Source organism: Notamacropus eugenii, chromosome 2 (genome assembly GCF_028372415.1).
Source record: "Notamacropus eugenii isolate mMacEug1 chromosome 2, mMacEug1.pri_v2, whole genome shotgun sequence".
NCBI classification, from domain to species: domain Eukaryota; kingdom Metazoa; phylum Chordata; class Mammalia; order Diprotodontia; family Macropodidae; genus Notamacropus; species Notamacropus eugenii.
In genome coordinates this window covers 421641941-421668337 of record NC_092873.1, presented here as the reverse complement: position 1 = coordinate 421668337, position 26397 = coordinate 421641941, and the positions used below count along the sequence as shown (strand labels likewise).

At 36.7% G+C, this 26397-nt stretch overlaps 1 protein-coding gene across 1 annotated transcript in view; it reads right to left on the bottom strand.

The window, feature by feature from the left end:
• USH2A (usherin) overlaps window positions 1–26397 on the bottom strand; it is a 990439-nt gene that overhangs the window by 399680 nt on the left and 564362 nt on the right. Inside the window, exon 37 of the mRNA XM_072647832.1 lies at window positions 23157–23336. Within this exon, the coding sequence (XP_072503933.1) occupies window positions 23157–23336 (180 nt within the window). The remainder of the gene's footprint in view (window positions 1–23156; window positions 23337–26397) is intronic.

The window sequence follows — 26397 nt, the reverse complement described above, 5'->3', positions numbered from 1 at the left end:
GGGTGAGAATTAAAGTATAAGAAGACTAGACAGGTAGAATGTTGTACCCACCAAAGATTCATTTCATACAGTAAAATGATATACTCATAGAATCACAAGCATATCTGGAAGGACAATTAGAAATTGTCTAATCCAGATACCTCCTTTTATAGGTGAAGATATGAAGGACTAGAGAGATTTGCACATGGCCAAACAGGACCTAGGAGTAGAGCCAGAAATGAAGACATCTATCAGACCTTGTCTCCTTTTCCCAAGTCATTTCAATGGATTCTTGCAGGGAAAAATGTCTTGTCTTCTCACCATTCCAATTTCCTTGTTCTAGGGTGTTTACCTGCTTATCAGTTTCTGTCCTGAAATATGGTGTTCAGAATTAAACCCAGCGTTATTAAATATGCCCGCATCCATGGTTCTTTAGGATGCGTAGCAAAATACTTCATGCTAAAGATGGTGTTCTAATTGTTAATAGGAGAGCCCCTGACTGTAGGAATTTCTTTAATAATACATGAAAGAAGCCAGACTTATGGGGAGGGGGAAGATAACCAATATTATTTGCTTTCCTTGTAATCATGTGTCTTTTATTTAGACATATTCTGAGAAAGAGTGCATAGGCTTCACAAGCCTTCCAAAGGGATCCATGATACACCAAAAAAAAAAAAATAGTTTAAGAAGTCATAGATTAGGAGCCCTGCATATGCCTCAGCAATGACTAGGAAAGCATTCCACTGACTTAGGTGCTGAGTACTTACCACTGATCAATCAAATACTTTGTGTAAAAATATATCTATGGAGCCATAGAGTCAGATCATCTAATTCAAATCCATGAATCATCATTTGGCCTTTGAATCTCCATCTTTTACTGGAAATAAACTGCATATATGATCATATACATGATTTCAAAGACATGAGTTCAATGCAGATTTTTAATCCTGTTTTAAAAGGAAAGCAATAACCTGGAAATATCTAAAAAAAAGTTCTTGGTACAGCAAAAAGAAAAAAAAAAGACTACTTTGACAAGGTGCTCTTACTCTGTTGGATCAGCTATTTCAAAACCATTAGGAGGAAACATGTTAAAACTCACAAATTATTATTGATAATGAGTGTAGTGAAAACCAAAATAGTATCAAGAACTTGTCTAATATTCAGAAATCCTTGATGACTGGTGCAAAAAATCTTACTGACTTTGGGGAATACATATCCAAGCCCAATGGAAGTGTTTTAGCTGTAGAATTCTCTTTAAAGGAAATTCCTCAGAGGGGACCATCTCTGATTCTAGATAAGCCAGACTACTCACAACAGATGTTCTAGGAAAAAATGGAAAGGAAGAGGAAATTTACTTGACAGCCTTTTCACAGTCAGTTTGATTAGTGTGCCATGGTGTAACAAACAGCATGCCTGTTGCTTTCTGGTGCTACAGGTGGGATTCATCGCAGGGAGCTGGTTGTCCATAAATATACTCAGACTTTCCCCATTAAGGGAAGCAGAGATGAGATCACAGGCTAGCTGAGTTTGGAATTAAGTTCAAGTGAGAGAACTGAAGCCTCGCTCTTAAAGTCAAGTTTACTTATTGCTAATTCGGACCTTCCCTGGGCCTCAAGTTCTCCCAGAAGCCTCTAATATATAATGCTACAAAGACCTGACTGATATTGATTTCATACTGCAAATTATATATTTTTACATTGTAAATTTACATCATACATATTTTCAAGTTACTTCCACATACATTATCCCATTTGATTCTTCCAAAAACTCTGTGAAACAAACAGGCTACATATCACTATATTATTCCCATCATTTTATAGAAAAGGATACTGAAAGGCCAAGATATCCAGAGTCACAAATGTAGTAACGGAATCAGGCCTTCAGTCAAAGCATTTTGATTCCAAGATGGAAAACCACAGTGTAGAAAAAACGCTGTATTTAAAATCAGGGAATATAGGGGTATAAATCCAGTTCTGTTTTTACTACCTGTGAGAATTTAGACAAATTGCTTAATACCTAGGCTTCCTCATGCCTGAGTTTCGTCATATTTGCAAAGTGATATTTGAGCATTTTGAGCTCAATAATCTTTAAGATTTGTATTAGCAAGCACCCCAACACACATGGAGGGGGGCCTGCTACCACAGGTTCTTACATCTGCATTAATAAAAGGAAAGGCAACTTTTGAGGGGTCAACGATCACTTTGATTAAGCATGTATATCATCCATTTAATTCAAGAGAAAAAAGCACCTTGAACTTCAGAAAAATACAGAGAAATCAAAGGTCAACAGATAGGATTCCAAATGTCTGACAGATCAACAGACAGAGCCAATTGTCTGACCATAGTTACACCAGAGCAGAAAGCACCAACATCTGGGTTTCAAAGTTGGTAGGTTGCTTAGTGGCTTCCCAGTATCTCCTCTGGTCAAGCAAAATGCTTCCAGGCAGTAAGCCCCAAAGTAAAACATCTCAGAGTTTTTATACACTTTTTAGAGCCAGAGGGTATTGCAACCCTGGAGAACCAGTGCCTCATTAGAAAATTAACAAAACATGTGGGCCTTCCTACAAATCTTTCCAGGCCCATTAATGGGTGGTGAAGATCTTCTTTAATCACATTACTCCATCAGAGGCATTTGATTACACTAAAACAAAAAGTGCATTATCAATACAAGGTTCCTCTTAGATCTGTTTCTGCTTAGGAATTCACTGTGTGCCCCCTCCCATGATATTCTGCCTGCTCTCTAGAGATAGATAAGTGTGAGTTCTAAGGGACTATTAGGAATCAATCTGGTCTAATTCATGAGGCTCAGAATAAATAAGAGTCTTTTGTAGACTCTGTAGTTAACGGAAGGCAAAGCTCAATATTTTATCCTCCCCTGACTTCCATAACATTAAATTCTCATAGCTCTCCTGTCTTTGTGACCACTCATTGTTTGGTAGCTCTTTATTTTTCTTTTAAATGTGGCTGTCTCCCATAGTTCTCATTCCTCTTTTGTCTTTCTTTATATCCCTTTAGTAATCTCCACCCCAGAAGAGACTCTGAGAGCCAGAACCCCTTATTTCCAACAGCATAATGAATATTCGCACTAGTTTTCTCAAACTTAACCATGCCCTACTTTCTCTAAGGATTTTGATGGAACATCCCTCTTTCTCCAGCAACCTAGACTCATAGCCTTGGAGTAATCTTGAGTGCTTCCCTTTTCCTCTCCCCAAACATCCAGTCACTTGCCCTCTTGCCTCTTCAATATCTTTTACATCCTTACCTTCTCAGTTGACACAGAGACTACTTGTTCAGGCTCTCCTCCCTTTTACCTTCAGCTACTGTCCTCTAGGTTCCAACCTGCCTTCCTTTTTCCAATCTATCCACCATATTAGTGCCTGAGGAATCTTCCAAAAACGTTGCTATTATGATGCCGCTCCTCTACCCCAAAACACCCAATGAATTCCTACCACTTACTACATACCTGTGGATCTCAGTCTTCCAAGTTCTCTGTGATCTGGCCTCAATTTACTCTTCAAACCTACTCATACAACTCCCTCTCAAAGGCTTGAGGATTACTTTTTAATGAAGGAGATTCTTGTCCAGGCATGTGTGTATTAGACTAGATGGCAACTGAGTCCCCTTTCCACTTTGAAATACTGTGACTCTATGAAGATAATCCATTTGAAATCTGAAATTCTAGACTAAAATAGAGGAACAACAGATTAAGGCTATTAGATAATTTGTTTCAGTCAAACTGGACCATTGACCATTCCTGGCTCTTCTCCTAAACTTTCTGCCTCTGTGCCTTTGTTGGTTCCATCTCTCATACTTAGAATGAACTCACCCATATCCCCATCTTTAAGTCCCTTCATGTTTTCAATAGGCAATTTAGATTCTACTTTCACTGGAAAGACTTTGCTGACACCAGAAACCCAGGTAAAAAGAATCTCTCCCTTCTCAAATATCTTGTTGCGTTTTGCCTCAACCCAATCTTGGTATACAGGTTTGTATGTCACTTGCCCTCATATCACAGTTACTTATGTAGATAGATGCCTTCCCTGAATTTTCCTTCTTCTCCCATCAAATTGTCATCTTGCAAAAAGTAAAATCCGTGTTGTATTTTCTTGCATCTTTGTATCACCAAAATATCTAAGTGGCACAGAAAATAGAGCTCTAGGTCTGAAGTCATGAAGACCTGAGTTCAAATTCTGCTTCAGATACTTTATTAAAATGTGGTAGTTAGATGATTTTCAAAGCCATCTCCAGTTCTAAAACAATAATCCTACAACTTAGTGTTTGGTACTCAGCACCATGATTTGAAGAAAGTAGTTGTCCAACAGATCTTTGTCAAATAAACCTCAAACTAGAACCTAGGTTTCTAAAAGAACAAAGATATGGTGGAGGGGGTGGTCTAGAGAGGAGAAGCAAAAAAAAATCTATTGGGGCCTATCAGAACTCAAATGAAATTTATCATTGTTTTCTAACTGCAGAGCAAGTCGGCTGATATTATGATATTTTTTCACTGTAAAGTTATAGACAAACCTCTCTTCTGACAGATAAAAACAAAAAGGAAAGTACTTCTTTTTTAAAAAATATTATTTTTTTATATCAGTGAGACTTAAAGGAATAATACTTCTCTATTTTTCCCCTGGTAAAGTTGGGGATGGGGGTGAGGGAATGTGATTTTGAGGGTTTTTTTCCCTTGCTATTCTTGCCCCAGGATGCTCTAAAGATAGTGCTTAATTGTGTCTGTGTATGATTCTATATAAACCACAAGAGAGTATGCAAATGCGGCAAGCTGGCAGCCCTTTGCTGGAGGCTTGCAGAGTCCATGGTAAGCACACTTCAAAGTTTCCTTCACTCTCCTCCATAGCTCAGAAGTTGGTGCTTTTCTAAAGTGTTTTATGAGTAGGAGCCTAACCTCCATGGTCAAGACACTGAAGGAGGAAAGCGAAGAAAATTCTGTAATTTGTAAAATGGAAATATGCTTTTTCCCCAGGTTTATGAAAAGCCATTTTAGGATAAAAAAAATATCAACTGGGTGAATTATTAGAAACAAAATCAGTTATATAAGAATATAGACCAGAACCATTCTCCTTCTTTTCTTACTCATTCATGACAAGACTTAGGAAATCTAAGGATTCAGCTTGTCTACAAATGGACCCTATAGGTTTTATTGGGAATTTAAATACAACTTATTCATCAGTAGTAGGCTTAAAATAGCTTAAAAACAATAGCATTTTCCTGAAAATGTGTACAATGCTAAAATATCATGCAGAATTCTTAATTCATATGAATTACACGTGAAATAAATTGACATAATTTTATCATCTTAAGAACTGTATAATGGCAGGCCTTAGAGTCAGAAAGACTGGGGTTTGAGTCCTGTCTCTGACACAAAATAGCAGTGTGACCTTGAGCAAGTCACTAAACTTCTCAACGTTCTAGATACATCTCTTAGATTCTAAGATTCAGGGAAGGGGCTGAATTGCACTGGTGAAGGGAGTTTCTTCTCTAGGATTTCACTCTATCGAATGAGAGCCCAAACTTTATAGCTCACCATTACAGACTGTCATTTGTTTTTTCCAATATAGAAATTATTTTTGTTTTCTTTCTTTTGCTTTACTTCAACTTTTTAGGTTTTATTCGCATGACTTAGTATCTGGACCACTGAAATTCCCAGAAGTTTGACTGCAAAACCAAACTTTTACATCGTTTAAATAAATTGTCTATTAAAATAACACCAAATTCGAGTTATGATTCTCTTTGTATCCCCAGTGCTTAGTATAGTTTCTAGCAGCAAGTAAGCACCGATTGACTAAGTAGCTAGTCTTATATTTATCGTGTTATAAAGGTGGTAGCTAATATATCAGTACCACAATACATTTGAGATTGACAAAGATAATGAATTTTGAGCTAGTTTTTATTTTTTATGATTGCATTTTCTTTTAGAGGATTTCAAGTCACCGCCAAGAGAAATTCCAATTTTCCTAGTGATTCTTAATCAAAACCATTATCTTATTTCCTTTGATAAATAGTGCACCTGACAGTTCTTCCTTTATTAAAAAAAAAAAACCCCAGGGATGCACCTGATAGAGGTTAGCACATAGGAAAGAAATATAGAGTATGTTTCTACTCCTTTATCCTGTAACTTTTATCCCTAGTACCTTGCACAGAGCAGGAGCTTAATTTATGGTTGAATGATCCTGAAAGTAAAAAATTCAGCTATCTATACTGATTAAACAAGACATAAGACCTCAACCAAGTAGTGATACATTCCTTCAGGAACGATGATAAAGATCATAAAGTAATATATAGATATGATCATCATTACCCATGGGGATCTTTGAAATTCTTTAAGTTATTCTTCTTTCTCTTACAACTCTTAAACCTATACTATCAACAACTAAAGAATCATTTAATTGGCGTTTGAGAATCTCATAAAACCAAAGACACAAATATTTTACCAGCACAAAATTTTAGGGAACACATAGTTAATTGAGATTTTTCTCCCCTAGTTGGTAGCCTAATCTTCAAGAGATATTAACAACCTATCAAATTTGAAGAGTTAATCTGTTACACTTTTTAGAATTGCTATTGGATGTCATCTTTTTCAAAATTAGTTTTTAAAACTATATTTTACCATCCATTTATTCAAAAGCACTAAATGCTTTCCCCTAAACTACTACAAAGTCTGCCTATCAGCAAAAACTGAACAAGAGAACATTTCATTTCAAAGGATTTTTTTTTGAAGAAATGCATAACCCAGGAGAAGGAAAAGTGGCTAGTAATAAAATTAATCATAAACATTAGAGAGTTCTCCTTTTTGACACTGATAAAACTCACAATTATTTTATTTATTTATTTTTAAAATGCAGGTAATTGAAATAAGCAGTATTTATCATCTAAATCTTATTTTATTCATTTCAAGACAAAAATGAAAGTGATCCAAAGAGGAAAAATATTACTTTCATTTTTAAAATAAATAGATATCGCAAAATAACTAATAAGACATCAGGGAACTGAAAGGCTTGGCATGGAATGTAACAGGAAAAAAATAGTCCCTCTCTTTTTCCCTCTTAATCTCTATGTATGATCATTTTGGAAGCTAGGTGGCAAAGTGGGTAGAACACTGGGGTCAGGGTAAAGAAGACCTAAATTCAGCTTTGGATACTTGACACGGGACCCTGGACAAATCATTTAATCTAAATCCACCTCAGTTTCCTCAACTGTAGAATGGGAATAATAATTGCACCCATTTCCTAAGGTTGTTGTGAGGCTTAAATGAGATGGTATTTGTAAAGAACTTAGCTCAGTTCTGACATATAGTAAGTACTTTTTAAATACTTGTTTGTTTCCTGCCTCCCTCCCTCCCTCCCTCCCTTCCTCTCCTCCCTTCCTCCCTCCCTCCCTTCCTTCCTTCCTTCCTTCCTTCCTTCCTTCCTTCCTTCCTTCCTTCCTTCCTTCCTTCCTTCCTTCCTTCCTTCCTTCCTTCCTTCCTTCCTTCCTTTCTTATATGTCCATTTCCTGTACTGCAAACAACATAAGCAAGAGTAATGATCCAAGGTGGGGTGTGGCCAGAACTGGAAACTATATGAATTAAGTGAATTTCTAGGTAGCTCCTTATCACCTTACTTTCTACATACTCCCACAAAGATGACACTTCTTGAAACACAAGAAAAGCTATGACTAGAAGTGCCTCATCTCTTCATCACTATACATAAAGTCAGGGTCATAACTACTGGAGTATAAAGATAATGTGAGATGCATTCAGAAATTTTTCCCCTTTATGTTGGGTGGATATGTGATCAGCATCCAACCTGATGAGAAATTTACTTTCATATGAAATACTCTGATCCTATGGTTCATCATATGAGATAGTTTACAAACAATTAAAATTTTTGTGCTCTGTTAAATCTTAGAACCTCACATATGAAAAATACATATGCCTACAATAGAGACAGAATGGCAGAGGTAGGGTTTTCTATTCTCGCATCCATTTATTGCACTCTCCCCTCCCTTTGTGTGTATAATGGTGGTGATGTGTAGTGGGGGATAAGTAGGAGAAAGGACATGGGGAAGGACACTTCCAGCTCATCTGGGTAGAAAAGGCTTTGAATATTTTTAACAATTATTAAAACCCTAGATAATACCAACCCCTAGATAATACCAACTTTTTCTCATGTTTAATATGTTTATGAGAATGGAAGTTAATATTATTTTGCCTGATTTTAAAATTAATATTATTTTTAAATGATATGATCACTTTGAAGAAGTTTGTATGCTAAGATAGTGCGAGTTTCTTCCATCGTTCCAGTGAAACAGTTTGGCAAACAAGATAAACAGAATGAAATTATTCCTATTGGGGAAATCTAAAACTTTCATAAAAAATCCATTTCTACCTCTGCAGTATGGAATTTGTCATTAATCATTTTAAACTATGCCCTTTTATGCTTCTTCTGTCTCTTTTAGCTTTTTGAGTAGTTCTTTGATGTAACAAAGACAGTTTCAGACAAGATTTCAGTTCATCTGGAAAAAAAAAAGCTTGAAGTCTGGAGGCAAAATGCAGTGTATTTAAAATTTATACACTCTATAATGCCTTTGTTCTGAACTTGAAGATCCTGTAAAACTTCTATGCTTTCTTTTCCTTCCTTCTCTAAGCTCATTTGTTCTTGTGCTTTTTGCTTATTATTATGCTACGGTGACTTTAACTGGTGGTTCCATCATTTAACTACATGCACAGTCATGGCTGACCCTTTCTGATCAATTGCCAATCCATACAGGTTTGACTGATAAAAGAGCCAATTAGATTTAAGCAAATTAAGGGACATCACCAATGTCAACCACTTATTAAACTGAATGCTGAATTCTATGCATACAAAACACTAATGCACCGAGTCCCATTAAGAGTTGAAATCCTAACCCCATTAGTAACTCCAGACCTTGAGAGGGTAAGGGTCAAAGGAAAGTTTCATATTTATGGATTAACATTTAGATTTAATTTTTATTTTTTTAATTCTTTCCCTAGAACTCTTGAACCTGTACTGCGATTCTATTTGAGAGCATGGATTAAAAAAATACATTCTTTATTCCTAAAACCATCCTTGGTGCTAACTATGAACTTGATTGCTGTTTAGCATCATGAATATATTAAAAATATACTGCAACAGTAGAGACTTAGGACTGAGTTTATGAAATAGGGGAGATCAATGCAAAACATTTGAAAAATGCCAGTTCAGTTAATCAAATCAGATCTAAGATTACTCAGCTTCCTTGTTTGACAGTTATCTATTTACTGCAAGATACAACATACAATTATCTTCCAATGGTGAAAACACAGAAGTGGAAACTGGACTTCATTCTATTACCATGGTTGAAAGAGGCACAACAAAGCCATTTTTCATTATATCTGATTTGCTACTGCCTGACTGGAAGCACTTTTAGAAACTGGATTTGAAAATAAAGTTGTGCAACTAGCAGATCAAGATTATTTCCTATATCTACATTTACCTTGAATTTCCTCAATTTCCATTTGGAAAATGTAGAGATGAACATTAATAAATAATATACTTTGAGATTATAAACTGAAAGTTGTGAAAGCAAAACTTAAAACAGGATGTATTCAACGGTGGGTGAGGAGGGAAGAAGGGAGAGAGTCTGGAACTCTAAGTTTTAAAAATGAATATTAAAAATTGTTTTTTGCATGCAACTGGGAAGTAAGAAGTACAGGCAATGGGGTACAGAAATCTATCTTGCCCTACAAGAAAGTGAGGGAGATGGGGTGGGGTGAGGAAATGGAGAGGAGGGCAGACTGGGAGAAGGGGTAATTAGAATGCAAACTATCTTGGGGTAGGAGGAGGGGACAGATGGGGAGGATTTGGAACTCAAAATCTCATTATAATGAATGTTGACTAAAATAAATAAATTAATACAAAAAAACAGGGTGCAATCTATCTATGTATTTGAAATCAGAAGATGTGAGTTTAAAAACCAGTTCTTCCACTAACTGTATTGCCATGACAATGTAGACAGAGTTAGTGAATTCCAATTTCTAATTTTATGTTTTCACCATTCAATGATAATTATATGCCATTCCATCTCCTCTCTTTGGGCATTTTCACTTGTTACCCCATATCCAGAATACTCTTTCTCCTTATAGCTTCACTCAAGTTTCCCTGGCTTCCTTGAAGGCCCAGCTAAAGTTCCATCTTCTACAGTATTTCCTGATAATTCTAGGGTCTTAACTTTGTTGATTATTTCCAGTTTATCCTGTATATATCTTTATTTGAACATACTTATTTGCATGTTATATTACCCCTTAAACTATGATACACCTTCTTTGTATACCTAGCACTTAGCCCAGTGTCTGGTATACAGTAGGTGCTTAATAAATGTTTATTCAATGACTGGTACATTTTCAAGTAAACAGATAACTGGCCCCCAAGGTAGCTGACATTTTAGATCTAACTTGATTAATCAGATTGGTGTTTTTCAAACATGTTGTGCTGATGTTCCTATTTCATAAAATCAGGATTCTTGAATTTCCATTGTTGCAGTACCCACTAAGGATGTTGTTAGAAATAAAGAATATTTTTTTTTATTCAGGCTTTCAAATGGTCTTAAGGCAAGGCTCTTGCTCTCTATAGTCCTCAGTTTCCTCTGCTGTTAAAAGAAGGTATTGGAATTAGCTGACTAGTGAGAGCCTTTCAACTCTGAATTTACCACGTCTTCTTTTCTGAAGGGCTTACTTTGAATCATAGAATTGTAATAAACCTTAGAGGTTATCTAGTCCAAATTGGAACATAAATGTCCTCAACAAGATGTTCAAATGACTATCCAGTCTTTGCTTGAGTGTTGTGGGTGACAGGGAACTCATTACATTACAAGGCAGCACATTATACTTTTAGTTCTAATTATTAAAAAGTTATTGTGAAGGTCTTTTTTTTATATTGAACCTGAATCTGCCTCCCTGTTACTTCTACACATTAGTCCCAGTTATTCCTTTTGGAAGTGTGCAGAATAAATCTAGTGCTTAGTTACACATGACAGACCTTCCAAGACCACCACCATGCCAATTCAATTCAACTTGACAAATATGTATTAAGTACCTCCAGTGTAACAGGCTTTGTGCTAAGTGCCAGTGATACAAAAACCAAAAGTCTGAACATGTCATTCCCCCAATTCAGTCAACTCCACTGGAGAACCGTTGCTTCCAGGATCAAATATAAAATCCTCTGTTTGGCTTATAAGGTCATTCATAACCTGTCCCTTTTCTACCTATTCATTTTCCCTACACCCTATATCCTGTTATATATTCTGCAATTCGGTTAACACTGGCTTTCTTGTGTGTGTTCAGTCATTTCAGCTGTGTCCAACTCTTTGTGATCCCATTTAGGGTTTGATTGGCAAAGATACTGGAGTAGTTTGCCATTGCTTTCTCCAGTTCATTTTGCAGATGAGGATCAGAGGCAAATAGTGTTAAGTGACTTGCTCAGGGTCACACAGCTATTAAGCCTCTCAGGCCAGATTTGAACTCAGGAATGTAAATCTTCTGGAGTCTAGACAGGGCTCTCAATCCACTGTACCACTTGGCACCTGCTTACTGACCTTCTTACTATTCTGTAAACCATACGCTCATCTCCTGATCCTGGTATTTGCTAAGTCCAAAGCCTGGAGTTCTCACCTTCCCTTTTTCCCTAGCTTCCTTCAAATCTCAGATGAAGTCCTATGTTCTATAGAAATTCTTTCTTAGTCTTCCTTAATGCTAGTACCTTCCCTCTATTGACTATCTCTAATTTATCCTGCCTATATCTTGTTTGTAAATTATCTCCCCATTAGACTGGAGGATCCTTTGGAACAGAGACTGTCTTTGCCTTTCTTTGTATTCCCAGAAGTTAGGAAAGCAAGTGTATAAATGTTTATTGACTGACTAATAAGAAAAAAAAAACCCTCCCTAAAAGAGATTACATTTTAGAGATGAATATAATTATAGGTAAGTACAAAGAAGACAATTTAAGGGAAGAGAAAGCCCTGACAACTAAGGGAATTAGGGAAGGTCTCTCACAGGAAATGACAACAGAAGGCCTTTTCTGACATAATTGGTCCACATACTGTCTTCCCTATTATACTCTTGTGAGTTCCTTGAGAAAAGAGGCTACGTCTTTTGTCTTTTTTTACATTCCCAGTTCTTAGCATAGTGCCTGCAAAGGTAGGAGGGGCTTCATAAATGCTCCTGGATTGACTAACTGGTCTTGAAGTCCACTCTTCTTAGTTAAGGCTAAATATCCCCAATCTCTTCACCCAACCTTCTCAGGTTCATAAAATCCCAGAATTTGAAGGTCATCTAGCCCAATCCTAACCTAGCATATCCAAATAAGATCACAGGATTCAGAGGCAGGTAACACCTTAAAGATCATCTGAGCCAACCCTTTCAATTAATGATAAATAATCTGGGACCCAAGATTATAAATTAACAAAAAAGCCCAGATTCAAGCCCAGGTCAAACGACAATTGCAGCACTCTTGTCACTGTTCAAGGATGGCCTCCAAGTAGTCACTTCTCCTCTACTTCAACACTTTAAGAGGTAACTCATCCAACTAACAGTTCTTAGTCAATTCTTCTGCATGGCTTGACTGGATTGATTTGTACTCATCCAGTTCCCAGAGAGGTCAGGTTTGGGAACCTTAGTGTGCAAACGAATGCATGGAAGTAGCACTTGTTTAAGGCTCATCAAAGCATAGCACACCTTGGAGAGAAGGTAGGCTCATTCTTCCTTTTGTCTTGCAAAGAGAAATAACACCTAGAACCAAATAGAGAAGGAGCACCTAGGATCCCAATCTCCTTTCAAAGGACAGCGCAGATGCCATGTCTTCTGAGCCTACCAATGCTGTGCTACCTACCACTAGACATGACTTCACATCATTTTAAGTAAAAGTGGAACACACCATGCAAGAAACAGTTAGGTGGTGCAGTAGATAAGAGTGCTGGGCCCAGTTAAGAAGACTCATCTTCCTGAGTTTAACTCTAGTCTCAGATAGGTCATGGAGAGTGGGGTATGACTGAAAACAGCTGAGCAATGGCCAAAAGCATCCATCATAGTGTCAAGGATTGAGCATTAGATTTTATAATTAAAGACCTGAATGTGAATTCCATTTCTGCTTCTCACTCCTTGGGAGACCCAGGACAAGTCACATAACATTTCTAGGAGTTAGTTTCTTTATCTGTGAAGTCATAATGTTGAACTAGATGACTGCTAAGGTCTCTCCAATGATAAATCGGAGGCTTCTGTTATCCTGTGCAAAGCTTCACGTAGAATTTCCCCTTTGTGCCAAGGGATAGACCTCGTTAAGAGTTAGGTCCCTTTCTTCTGTTGCTTATCTCCAATTTATCCTGTCTATATCCTGTTTGTATAGCTGCTTTCACACTGGCTCTTTCATTACACTGTGAGCTTATTCCTACTCTGTAACACAGTACCTGCTACAGTAAAGGTGCTTAATAAAAGCTTACTGACTGACTGACTTCTGAGGATATACTTAAATTCATACTAAAAAACAAACACCTTTCTAGGAACCTGAATGGCATAGTGGATAGGGCTAATCTCAGAGTGAGGAGTTTGTTTTTGTTTGTTGTTGAGGTATTTCAGTCATGTCTGACTCTTTGTGACCTCATTTGGTGTTTTCTTGGCAAAGATACTGGAGTGGTTTGCCATTTCCTTCTCCAGCTTGTTTTATAGATGAAGAACTCAGGCAAAACAGGGTGAAGTGACTTGCCTAGGGTCAAACAGTAAATGTCTGAGGCCAAATTTTAACTCAGGTCCTCCAGATTTCAGGGACTTAGCTGCCTTGAGTGAGGATTTGCCAAGTTCAAGCTCCATTTCTGACACACATTGATTATATAGAATCCTAGGAAGGAAGGCAGGGAGGGAGGGAGAGAGGGAAGGAAGGAGAGGAAGGAAGGAAGGAAGGAAGGGAGGGAGGGAGGAAGGGAGGGAGGGAGGAATAGAGGGAAGGAGGAAGGAAGGGAGAAAGGGAAGGAGGTTAGAAAGAAAAAAAGGAAGAAAGAAAAATATATACATATATGTATTAAGAGGGACCCTGTAAAGAGAGTATAAGGAGAAAATACCTCCTTCCTTCACAGAACTCATAATCTCCTATTAGATACACCCTGTGTATGGATAGGCCAATAAAATCAATATATAAAGTGGACATGATCCATTAGCTTACATTGGAGCTGTGTTCTGAGGAGCTCCTCAAAAAGTTTAATACATATATTTACATGCTCAGATGACCAATAGGAAGGAAGCAAACAGTGACATGGTAGTGCATCCCTAGAGAATTCCCAAGGAAATGGCATGTCTAGCATTCCCTAGTGCCACTCCCCACCCCCCCAACTGCCAGCTATGCTCCCAACTGTCTCTACACACCCAAAGAAACCCCAAAGTGGGAGGAGTATGTCTCAGTGTGACTGAGCAACATATTTCTCTGGTCAACCCTCCTTCCTCATCTCCTGTCCGCAAACACAGTAATGACAGGGCTATAATTTAGAATTGATATACCTCCAATAAACCTTACCATTCGGCTTCTACCAAATTTGATTACAAACATTTATTGGGGGGAGGGGAGTTGGTTTTTTTCTTCTGTAATGCTCTAGGTTTTTTTTTGTTTTCTTTTTTATTTCTCCTTTGAAGTTTCTGACCAAATCTCTTCCTTCTCAAATTAGGCTGGGGGGCAAATATGCAGCTTGGAGCAACATCAATACAAATTTGCCACAAATCCAGGATTGAAAGAAAATTATTTTACTGGAGAATGCGCATCTTCATAAGGGGGTGACATTTCTAGAAACATGGAAGTAATGATGAAAATAACCATCCAAAGATAATGGAGAAGTAAATAGCACATGGAACCTTCTCTTTTCCTATGTTGCCTCTCCTCTGCACACTGGTTCATTTTTTTATTCATTTCAGAATGGATCACAGTTCAATGGACAAAGGCATGGAAGATTTCTTTAATAACTCTCAGTACTAATTTAATTCTACTTAAACATACATATTCTAGTGAATGCCACATGCTTTTCAGCATGATTTTATGTGTAAATCAGGATAATATGTTTTCAGATCATTAAGTAAAAGGAAGCATGAACTAAAACCTATTTAATCAATGAGGTATCACCTTTAAACTACCACAAGGTCATAAAAAAGATAATTTCAAAGCTATAAGTTTCCTAATTGTAATCAACAACAATCTAATGATGAAAGAAAGTATGTCCTAATGGCTGTAATAAACTTGTGCAAATCACTGACTGTCTTTGAAGATGCTGCACCACTTCCTTTAGCAAAATGGTAGCTTCTCAATTCTTGATTTCAAAGTCCAAATGAATGATTGTGTCAAGCTCAGATAGCGTGGGTTTGCAAAGCAGTATAATAATGAAAATGATGAAGGTCTATATACTGCAGATAAAGACAAGCTTCAGTAAGCAGTTTAGCTCAGATTTGGTTTACCACTGTTAAATAATACTTCAGTTCCTTAACATTTGCATAATACTCACATTTCTACAGCACAGACAAGTTATGCGTGCTGTGGTGCTGAATTGGTGATAGTAATGTGCTGTGTAGTGAGCTTTCTTTAACGAATATATCACATAATAATTTTCTACAACTGTATGGAAGTGTTATTCTTAGAAAACCATATGAACAATGGACTGGCTCAGTTCCGCTTTATGTGAGATGTTTAAAATAGAAATGTATCTAGTCCAGTTTGTTTTTATTACATGGGTGACATAAAATGAACAAATATCACAATTAACATTTTGTCCATTCTCTTCACAGAAAATGGAGATATAACTTGCAATTTCCATTTTAAAGAATCCAATCGAATTTGCTTCCCAAATGTGAATAAAATTTACATGATACTTTTGTGTCATATTATTATCTAACATATCTAAACATTTCACTCAAGTGTTTTAGGGACAGCAAAATCTAATATGATGATAGTTAATAGTTTTGGCTCAAATTTCAAAGCCCATAACTGCAAATAGATAACTCAACGATGTGTTTTTATTTATTCATTCCAAGTATAATAAAATACAGCACAGTTAAGATCCTCTAACATATATAAATACACATATACAATTCAAAAGGATCCTTTAAAAAAGGTATTTTCTGTCATCTTGAATCTATTTATACACTGCAGTTAATTAATTCTTACTAAGGTAGATATAATTATTATTATTTATTATTCAACAGATAATGAATCTCAGTTGCATCAACAGAACAGTACAGATTAAACCTTAAGCTGGCCAATTCTAAGGAGAGTTATCTTTCTTATAAAAACTGTCCTCTAGCACCTTTAGCTTTGGACAAGGATTGGTCTGTACTGTGTGGCTGTCATTTCTTACTTAATAAGCTCCAGTGGCTCCCTATTATATCAAATATAAAATACTTTGGGTGGCATTTAAAGCCCTTCCTGACTGGTCCATCCCAGATTTCCAGTGGTCTTATCCTTTCCTACCCTCCTCACACTCAAGAATCCAACTATACACTAAGCTCCCAGTGCTTCCTCATATAGGCCTCTCCAAGGCCTGACTCCATATACTCCTTTATCTATTCTTGATCCTGAGAATCTTTCTCCTCCTCAGGACTACCTCGTTGCTTTCCTGGCATCTTTCAAGGCTCAGTTCAAATCCTTCCTTCCAGAGCTGGCTTTTCCTCTGCTACATTTCTTCTGAGAGTAACTTCCATTTGCAGTGAACACTTGTATAGTCAGTCATGTCTTATTCTCTGTGATCCCATTTGGGGTTTTTCTGACCAAGACACTGGAGTAATTTTGCCATTTCATTCTCCAGCTCATTTTACAGATGAGAAAGGTAAAGCAGACAAGGCTAAGTGACTTCCTCAGGGTCACGAAGCTAGTAAGTGCCTGAGATCAGATTTGAACTCAGGAAATTGAGTCTTCCTGACTCCAGAACACTCTATCTAGTTCTCATGTTCATAGATAACTGCATTTTGTCTCCCCCATTAAAATGTGAACTCTTTGAGGACAGGTACTCTATTTTGCTTCTCTTCATTCCTTAAGTGGTTAGCAAAATGTCTGGTATATATTAAGTACCTGATCAGTGCTTGGTGATTAGCTGCCCAGTTACAGACTGTGATTTTTCTCCTAAGAGTCTAGGAAAAATCAGACTCCAGGCTGTGTTGCTAAAGCATAGCATAGGAGGTTTCTTCTGACATCCAATTTATTCAGGGAATAAATGAACATATAACAAATGAACAAAGAATCCTTAACATATAAGAAAGAATCATTAATACATCTTCCCAGTCATTCTGGGGACAAAGTGCACATGAGCCTTGGAAGTTTCTACTCTTGAACTAATATTCAGTCACTGATTCATTCAAACAATGTTTGTTAACATCCTACAGCATGTATGGATGGAGGACATAAAGTTTAAATTAGAAACATTCCCTGCCATCATGGAATTTATAGTCTAGTAAGTTCTACTAGGATTTAAGACAAACAAGTCATATAAGAACCCAATATAGTAAAATTTTTGGAAGAGAAGTCAATTTCATCTTTTCCACATGGAATTTTTAATGACCTGGGTACCAAAATAAATTAAGAGACATCATAGGGAATAGATTGTGGAAGAGACTGTTGAACAATCATATGAAGATTACAAAAGATGATATGGATGCCATAAAACGTATCTTAATATGCCTATGTTTTGTTTTTTAAAAGGAAAGTATGTATTTTAGGTGGATCCTTTATGGATTATTATAGGGAAACAACAAAAAAAAATGAAAAGGCATAAGAAGGTATCAATTTGCATCAGTGGACTAAGTAACCACACTTTTGAAATCATGGATTCATAAAAGTCTTATTCTTAAGAAAAATAATAATATGTCATTGTTGCTACTGTTATGTTTCATTATAAAAGCAATACATAGTGGGACATATACTAAGAGTTATTTTTGTAGAGTTTTCTCTGTTAAATCTACACCATTTCTGGGAATTTCTTGGATTCTGAGAAGTGCAGTAGGTTAGAATATTCCAAGGTCTCCAGATGTCTCCTACAAATGAAAAAACAATAGTGCCCCAAGGTGAACATAAAGTAGTAGAAATAAATAAGAGTAGGAGCAAAACAGAGTGGTCTGCACGGGACAATCAGAGCAGATCTAAAGAAAAATCTCAGGATAAGGTTTGGTCCCTGTGAAGAGTAAACACTTCCAGGCTAGGGTCTGCTTTAACAACAAGTGGCAAGTCCTGGGGTTAGCTGGGTTGGGAAGCTGCCTTGGACACAGGAAGGAACTTTTACTCCAGGGAAGACAAGGGAAGTTGGTCATCTGAGCCAGGGAATATTGAGGGAATTTTGCTAAAAAGGAATGCCAGACCTGGCTGTGGTGTGGAAACACAGTGTGGGGCAAGAAGGAATCAGCACATGCCGGGTGAGTGCTGAAGCAGTGGGGCAGGAGCACTGCTGGCTGTGGGCTCTTATAGGAGACTGGAGATCTTAGTTTTGATTCCAGGGCAGAGGGGAGAAGTGAAGGAAGATCTGAAGACAGAGGCATCATTCCCCCAGGAATCGAGATAACTAGAAAAACTAAGCTGCTACAAATTTAAAAAAAAAAAAAAAAGAACTAGGCAAAGGAGAAAGAATCCAGCCATAGATAGTAAAACAAAGAACTCCTCTTCTACCACATAGAGTAACATCACAAAAATTCATAGAAGAACTTTAAAAATACTTTTAAAATCAATGAGAAAGATTGAGATAGATATATAGAGATATAGATTGATGTATGAACAATTCATATGGATGTCTAAACCATTCATTTTATTTATAAATATACACACACATACATATGCATATACCCATATGTATGTGTTCATATATGTATATGAACAATTTAAAAAAGACAAGAAGATTATGAAAAGAAAGTCAACCAATTAAAAAAGACATCCAGAATTTTAAGGAAGAAAACTACTTCTTCAAAATCAGAATTGGTCAAGGGAAAGCCAGCAAAGTTATAAGATATCAAGTAATAAGAAAATGAAATATAAAGAATGAAAAACAGAAGAGAATGTGAAACATCTCATAAGAAGAACAACTAATCTGAAAAACAGATCAACAAGAGAAAACATAAGAATAATCAGACTACCTGACAGCTCTGGTCAGCAAAAAAGAATCTTGAAACAATAATACAAGAAGTAATAAAGAAAATTGTCCTGAAGCATTAGAACAAGAGGGGAAAGTAGAAATAGAAAAAAATCAACTGATCACCACCTGAAAGAGATCCTACAAAGAACATCTACAGGATATCATAGAAAATTCCAAAATCTCCAGCTCAAGGATAAAATATTATGAGCAACAAGAAAAAAAACAATTCAAATATGGCAAGTCCAAATTAGAATCACACAAGATCTAGCAACAGTGAAACAAAAAGATGACAGGTCTTGAAATAATGCATATCAAAACCCAAAAGAACCGGGGTTCTTGCCAAAAATACCATACCCAGAAAAGCTGAACATAATCCTGATTTTTTTTCTTTTCTTGTTTTGTATTATTTTAATTTTCACACTTAAGCATATTCTTTTTTATTTCCTTATTCTGTTTTTAAGTTTAAAATAAAAAATTACTAAAAATAAATAATCTTACAGTACCTCATTTCCTTTATAAGAAGTGGTTTGATGGACTTGCAGTAACAAGTGGACTTGGAGATTTTCCTGGAAGAGCTATAATCAAATTCCATAATCAAATATGTAACTTTAATTGACTTCATTAGTACTATAGCTCTACCAATAAAGCTTTAAAAATATCTATATATATATATATATCACTACAGAAATGAAGTTGAGCAATAACAAAATTTCCATCTTCATTTTCCAAGAAACTCATTTAAACCCAAGTTGTTCCAAAATTGAGGAAAGAGATTTTATATAAAGAGTGACAAAATCAGATTTCTTTTCGCAAAATAGTTCCTTTGTCATGTCAAAGTGAAAATAAGGCTATAGGTATAAAAACTTAGAGGACTACTGTCCAAGAGTGATCCCTTAGGTCACTTTCAGGTGATCTAGTAGAACACTCTGAATTTATACATGAGAAAGCAGAGAATCAGAATGACTAATTTACCGTAACAGATTATACATGTATTAATAAAATGGGATTTGAATTTAGCTTCTATGATTCCATAATCAAGGCTCTTTCCACCCTAGCACATGGTCTTTTGCCAAGAGAAGGTATACTTCTTTAGTGTAACCTAGCTATTCATTGCACTCTCCCTAGCCTATCCAATGTGCAAGATTTAAAATTATGAGCATAAGTATTGGAGTTGGATGCCAAGTGGCTATCTATATTTAAAAAATTTTTAAACCCACATTATTTTTGTAGAAAATGGTAGGAAAGGGTCTACTTGGCATAGCAGCAGCCTTCCTTCCTTCACAGTGGTCAGCTATGACTCCTGAATCCCCCCCAACCATATCGAAGAGACCCAGAGTTGGCAGTGATCTCGGCACCATTTATTCCTGTGTGGGACTCTTCCAACATAGGAAAGTAGAGATCATTGCTAATAACCAAGGAAACAGGATCACCCCAACCTACATTACCTTCACTGACACAGAATATTTATTTGGTGATGCTGCAAAGAATCAAATTCCAATGAAACCCACCAACAGTTTTTGATGCCAAACATGTGATTGGTCACAGATTTGATGATGCAGCTGTATAGTCAGACATGAAGCACTGGTCTTTCATGATAGTAAATGATGCAGACAGGCCTAAGGTCTAAATGGAGTAGAAAGGGCAGACCAATGGTTTCTATTCAAAAGTACCTTCAATGGTCTTGGCCAAGAAGAAAGAAATTGCTGAAGCTTACCTTGGGAAGACTGTCACAAATGCTGCAGCTAATTTCAATGATTCCCAATGTCAGGCCACCAAAGTTCCTGGAACCATCACTGATCTCAATGTGCTCTGAAGCATCAATAAGCCACCCGCTGCCACTATTGCTTAGGACTTGGAAAAAAAAGGTTGGTGCCAAGAGAAATGTGTTATTCTTTAATCCTGGAGATGGTACTTTTGATGTCTCTAATTTTACCACAGAAAATGGCATCTTTGAGGTCAAGTCCACAGCTGGGGATACCCACTTGGTTGGGGAGGACTTTGACACTGGCATCATCAACCATTTCATTATCAAATTCAAACAAAAACACAAGAATGACATCAGTGAGAACAAGAGGACTGTTTGCCATCTACACACCATTTGTGAACATGCAAAGCCTACTCTCTCTTCCAGTACCAGGCAAGTATTGAGATTGCCTCCCTCTGTGAAGGCTTTGACTTCTATACTTCAATCACCTGAACCTGTTTCAAAGAGTGGATTGTTGATCTCTTCTGTGGCACGCTGGACCCTATGGAAAATGTCTCAAAAGATGCCAAGCTAGATAAATCACAGATTCATGACATTGTCCTGGTGAGTGGTTCCACTTGTATCCCCCAAATCCAGAAGCTTCAGCAAGACTTCTTCTATGGCAAGGAGATCAACAAGAGTATCAATGAGGCTGTTGCCTATGATGCAGCTATCTAGGCTGCCATTTTGTGTGGAGATAAATCTAAGAATGTGCTGGACTTGTTCCTGTTAGATGTCACTCCTCTTTCCCTTGGAATTGAAATTCCTGGTGGAGTTATGACTGTTCTGATCGAACATAATACCACCATCCCCACTAAGCAGACACAGACCTTTACCACCTATTGCCAGCCTGGTGTGCTTATTCAGGTTTATGGAAGTGAAAGAGCAGTGACAAAGGATAACAACCTGCCTGGCAAATTTGAGCTCATGGGAATCCCTCCAGCACCCAGGGGTGCTCCTCAGATTGAAGTAACATTTGACATTCATGCAAATGACATGGTCAACGTTTCTGCTGTAGATAAGAGCACAGGCAAGAACAAGATCGCCATCACCAATGACAAAGGACATGTGAGCAAAGAAGACATTGAGAGTATGGTCCAGAAGGCTGAGAAATACAAGGCTGAGGATGAGAAGCAGAGAGACAACGTGTCTTTCAAGAATTCTCTTGAATCTTATGCTTTCAACATGAAGTCTACCTAAAAGGATGAAAAACTGCAAGGCAAAATTGGTGATGACAACAAACAGATCTTTGACAAATCTAATGAAATAATCAACTGGTTGGATAAGAACCACACTGCTGAGAAGGAAAAATTGGAGTGTCAGCAGAAAAAAATGGAGATCTCCAATTCCATCCTTACTAAGCTGTAGCAGAGCACAGGGGTCATGCCAGTAGGTATCCCTGATGGGTTCCCAGAGGGTGGAGGAGTCCCATCTAGAGGTGCTTCTTCTGCACCAACCATTAAAGAGACTGACTAAACTCACCAGAAGAAAGATCATTACACAGAGCTTTAGAAAAATGAAGGACTCAAACTTACAGAAAAGGCAGTAATATGTAAGCTACTTTGTAGGTCTATCTGGGCATTCAGAGTACTTGAATGTATGCAGAGGGAGAGATGTGAATATCACTGCACTTCATCAGTACTGTAAACAAGTAGAAATGCAATTCTTGCCCTGGAGAATAAAATCTATTTAAAATTGGCACTATAAAAAAAAAAAGGAAAATGATAGGAAAGACCCCAGGATGCCAGGGCGGAATGCCTCTTTTATTCCCTCCCTCTCCATTTAAATAAAAAAGAGATGAACCTAATATACTGTTAGAGGGTCAGACACATCCTACATGGAAAGGAGTGATTGTCTGCCTCCTAGCTCAGGAAACTTTGCATTGATTTTCTCTCAACGTGTAGAGGCAATGCCTCAGACAATTCAAGAAGCAAAAGCTAACCCTTGGTTTAGGAGCTGCCTGCCTCTCTGTAAGTACTTTATAATGTTTGTTTGACTCACACCAGTTTCCCAAAGTGTTAAACCAGTCTCTCTCTCTCTCTCTCTCTCTCTCTCTCTCTCTCTCTCTCTCTCTCTCTCTCTCTCTCTCTCTCTCTCTCACATGCACACACACACAAAATTGATAGGCAATACTAATTTTTAAAATGAAACAATTTTGTAAGCAAAAACTACAACCAGAAACACAAATAAATTAAGTCTCTAAATTCAAAATGATTAAACTTAATAATAAACAAGGTGATTAAAAGATAATTGGCTCCAGTGCATTTGTAAAATTGGAGAAACAACATTTTAGTACACAAACTTACCCCCTGGAGGCATGATAATTGTTATAGGATCACTTATCACACTGCCTTGGCTATTTGATGCATTCACTTGCACAGTGTAGTTAGAAAATGGAACCAATCCACTGATGGACACCCATAGGTTAGCCTCTTCAGTGCAGTGCATGATTCGCGTGTCATTCAGAAGAGTGAAGTTGGATTTCGCTGTTAAAAGAAATATGCAAAGATATTTATTAGTAGATTTTTACTTTGTAAGGATTATTACCTGCAGGCTTTAAAAGTACTACGTAAATACTGGTTATTGTTGCTGGATAACGCAAATATAAAATGTGAGTCATATCTATGCATCTTTTCTACACCCTGGTCCACTTCAGATTTTTTACTACTTTACAATTAGCTCCGAAGGAGCTAAGTGGTTTAAATTTAGTAAGTATTCATTAAGCAACTAATTTCTGCAAGGCAGTAGAGAAACAAAAAGTAGATTTAAAAATATTCTCTACCTTCAAGGAACTTACATTCTCCTTGGGGATATCAGAGGTAAGCACAGTACAAAGATCATTAATGACTAGGGAAATGAGGAAAGGTTTCTCCTAGGAGGTGGGACCTGAAATGAACTCTGAAGGAAGCTAAGGAGTGTAACTGGGGAAATGAGAAAGCAGTATCTTCTGAGCATATGGGATTAAACTAGTTTGAACTGGTTCTTCCATCTATAGCTAATATACTTTGATTATTAAAATATTTTATTATTTCAGTCATAAAAAAGAACAATAATGATAGCTCACTTTTATCTAGTTTAAAGCTTACAAAAACCCTTTCTTCTTATGATAAGGAGGTAAGCACTGTCTTTACCCTCATTTTATAGATAATGGAGCTGAGGTTCAAATATGTCAAGCACCTAACTCATGGTCAAACTGCGGTGGCTCATAAATATAGTAATATAAATATATTTATATATATATATAAAGTCCTACTCCAATTCCTCATTGCATAGTAGAGATGAACCTAATTTTAAAAATGTTAAGGGAACAAAAGTTCTGTTAGCATCTTGCAAACTAGAAATGCTTCACAGATGGGCCTGACAATAGGGCTAGAATTTTCTGCTTGTGCACTAGTCCAGCAAAGTTCATTATGATAATATTGGTTATTATGGATAATGATTTATTTGGCCACAAAAATTCACAAAGACCACAACTTAAGAACAGAGGGATTCTAAGCTTCGCTGATGAAGAGATCACACTGACAAAATCACGACTCCTTGAAGTACTGACATTAGTATAAATGTAGCTGCAAACTCTAATAAGGTTTTATGATACCCATATTATGAACATTGTAATATAAATACATAACACATTGAACAGGTATATAAATTGATTGCTAGGATTTTTTTTAACATTGTAAGCTTTGAGTTTCACAATGCTACTTCAATTTTCCATTTTTGTATATCCATTGATTATTTGCCTTGGTAGATTTTATGGTGAAATTACAGGGAAGAACAAGGCAAATACCTTTTTTTTGCTTCCAGTTGGATATTTCTGGACATAGGGGTCATAAATTTCTAGCTGGAGGGGATGTTAGAGCCATCTACTTCAATCTCCTCATTTTGCAGATGAGGATAATAAGGGTCAGAGAGGGTAAGTGATCAAATATCTTGTAAACGACAGGCAGGATTCAGGTTCTCAGACTCCACAATAAACATATTACAAACAATATTTTCAAATATTATACTTATTATGTGTTCCTTTTTGTAGAGAGGCATTAGTTGTGGATCATCCTAAGCAAGCTCAATATTTACTTCCTCTATTCCAAAGCCTAGGGCAGCTACATGCCACAGTGGATAGAGTTCCTGCCCTGGAGGCAGGAGGAGTCATCTTCCTGAGAGCAAATTCAGCCTCAGATACTTACTAGCTGTGTGAACCTGGGTTAAATCACTTTCCCTATTTGCCTCATTTTCCTTATCTGAAAAATGAGCTGGAGAAAGAAATGGTAAACCATGAAATATCTTTGCCAAGAAATCCCCAATGGAGTCATGAAGAGTTGGACACAGCTGAAAGATGACTGAACATTTCAAAGCATATAATTCCTTCTTTCAGTTGGGACTGAACGGGTAAATCTGCACAATGGAGACAGAGTTGAAAAGAAAATTTAGCTTTTTAAAATTCTTGCTAACCCTCTATGGCTTCAGAAAGTTTACAGACATATTCCTCATGGGAGATGTTCAGCTTATGCACACATGACTCTATGAGATCAAAGAATGTTTGCTCTCGGGATATTCTATCCCCTCTCTCTAACTCCACCCCTCATCCCTCCCACCCCCCCAAAGAGATTAAGGTTACGACTAAGCAAGTCTAGGTAAGGTTAAGGTTAAAATGGTTCATCCTCTAATAAGAGAAAATAAGGATCCCTACAATATTTCTATATTATAAAATGTAATCTTCTCCACAATGGTTCATGATATGTTTTCCTAACAAATAGCTTGACTTTACATTAGGAATCACATCCTTTTGTGAAAAGATTTATGTGAAGCAATATATATATATATGTAAAATGAATTAACTTCTCCAAAAATTATCATTTCAGAGATATATTTATACTTCAAACCTTCAGTTTTGGGGTAAAATAAAGATAACATTGAAGAACCCTAATGGTCACTTCTAATAGCATGCCACATTTACCAAGTACTTTCTCTGTGCAGATCTCTTACCCCATTTTCATCTCTCACCTACATATACTTTGTAAGAAAAATTAATCAATGGACAATACATACATGTGATATTTTGATCCACATTCTTCCTAAAAAAGAAATTATTTTGCTAAAATAACTAAAATATCCCAATATTCAAAATGAATTACAGGTATAATCTATTTAATGTGGGAAAATAACTATTCCATGCATATATGTTCAAAAAAAATGTAAATCTTTTATCAACAGTTATGAATCACAGTATTTTATATAATACAGCATTTGCTGAAGCTCATACTTTACCACAACTTAGGAAATACACAATAATGATTGCTTTCAAATAAACAATTTTGTAGGTACAGAGTGGTCCATTAAGCATGATACTGTTCCATGTTTTATCCTATCACTAAGCACTGCTCAGTTCATGTTCTATGCCCTTATATTTTGTCAATTACAATTGTTAAGTGCTTTAATCAGCAAAGCAGCACTACCCTAATATCTTCTTCCACTCTGTCAAAGAAACAATATTCTAAGTTTCAAGTGATGCCTATCACCCATTCCTCCATCTTCTCTTCCACTGTAATG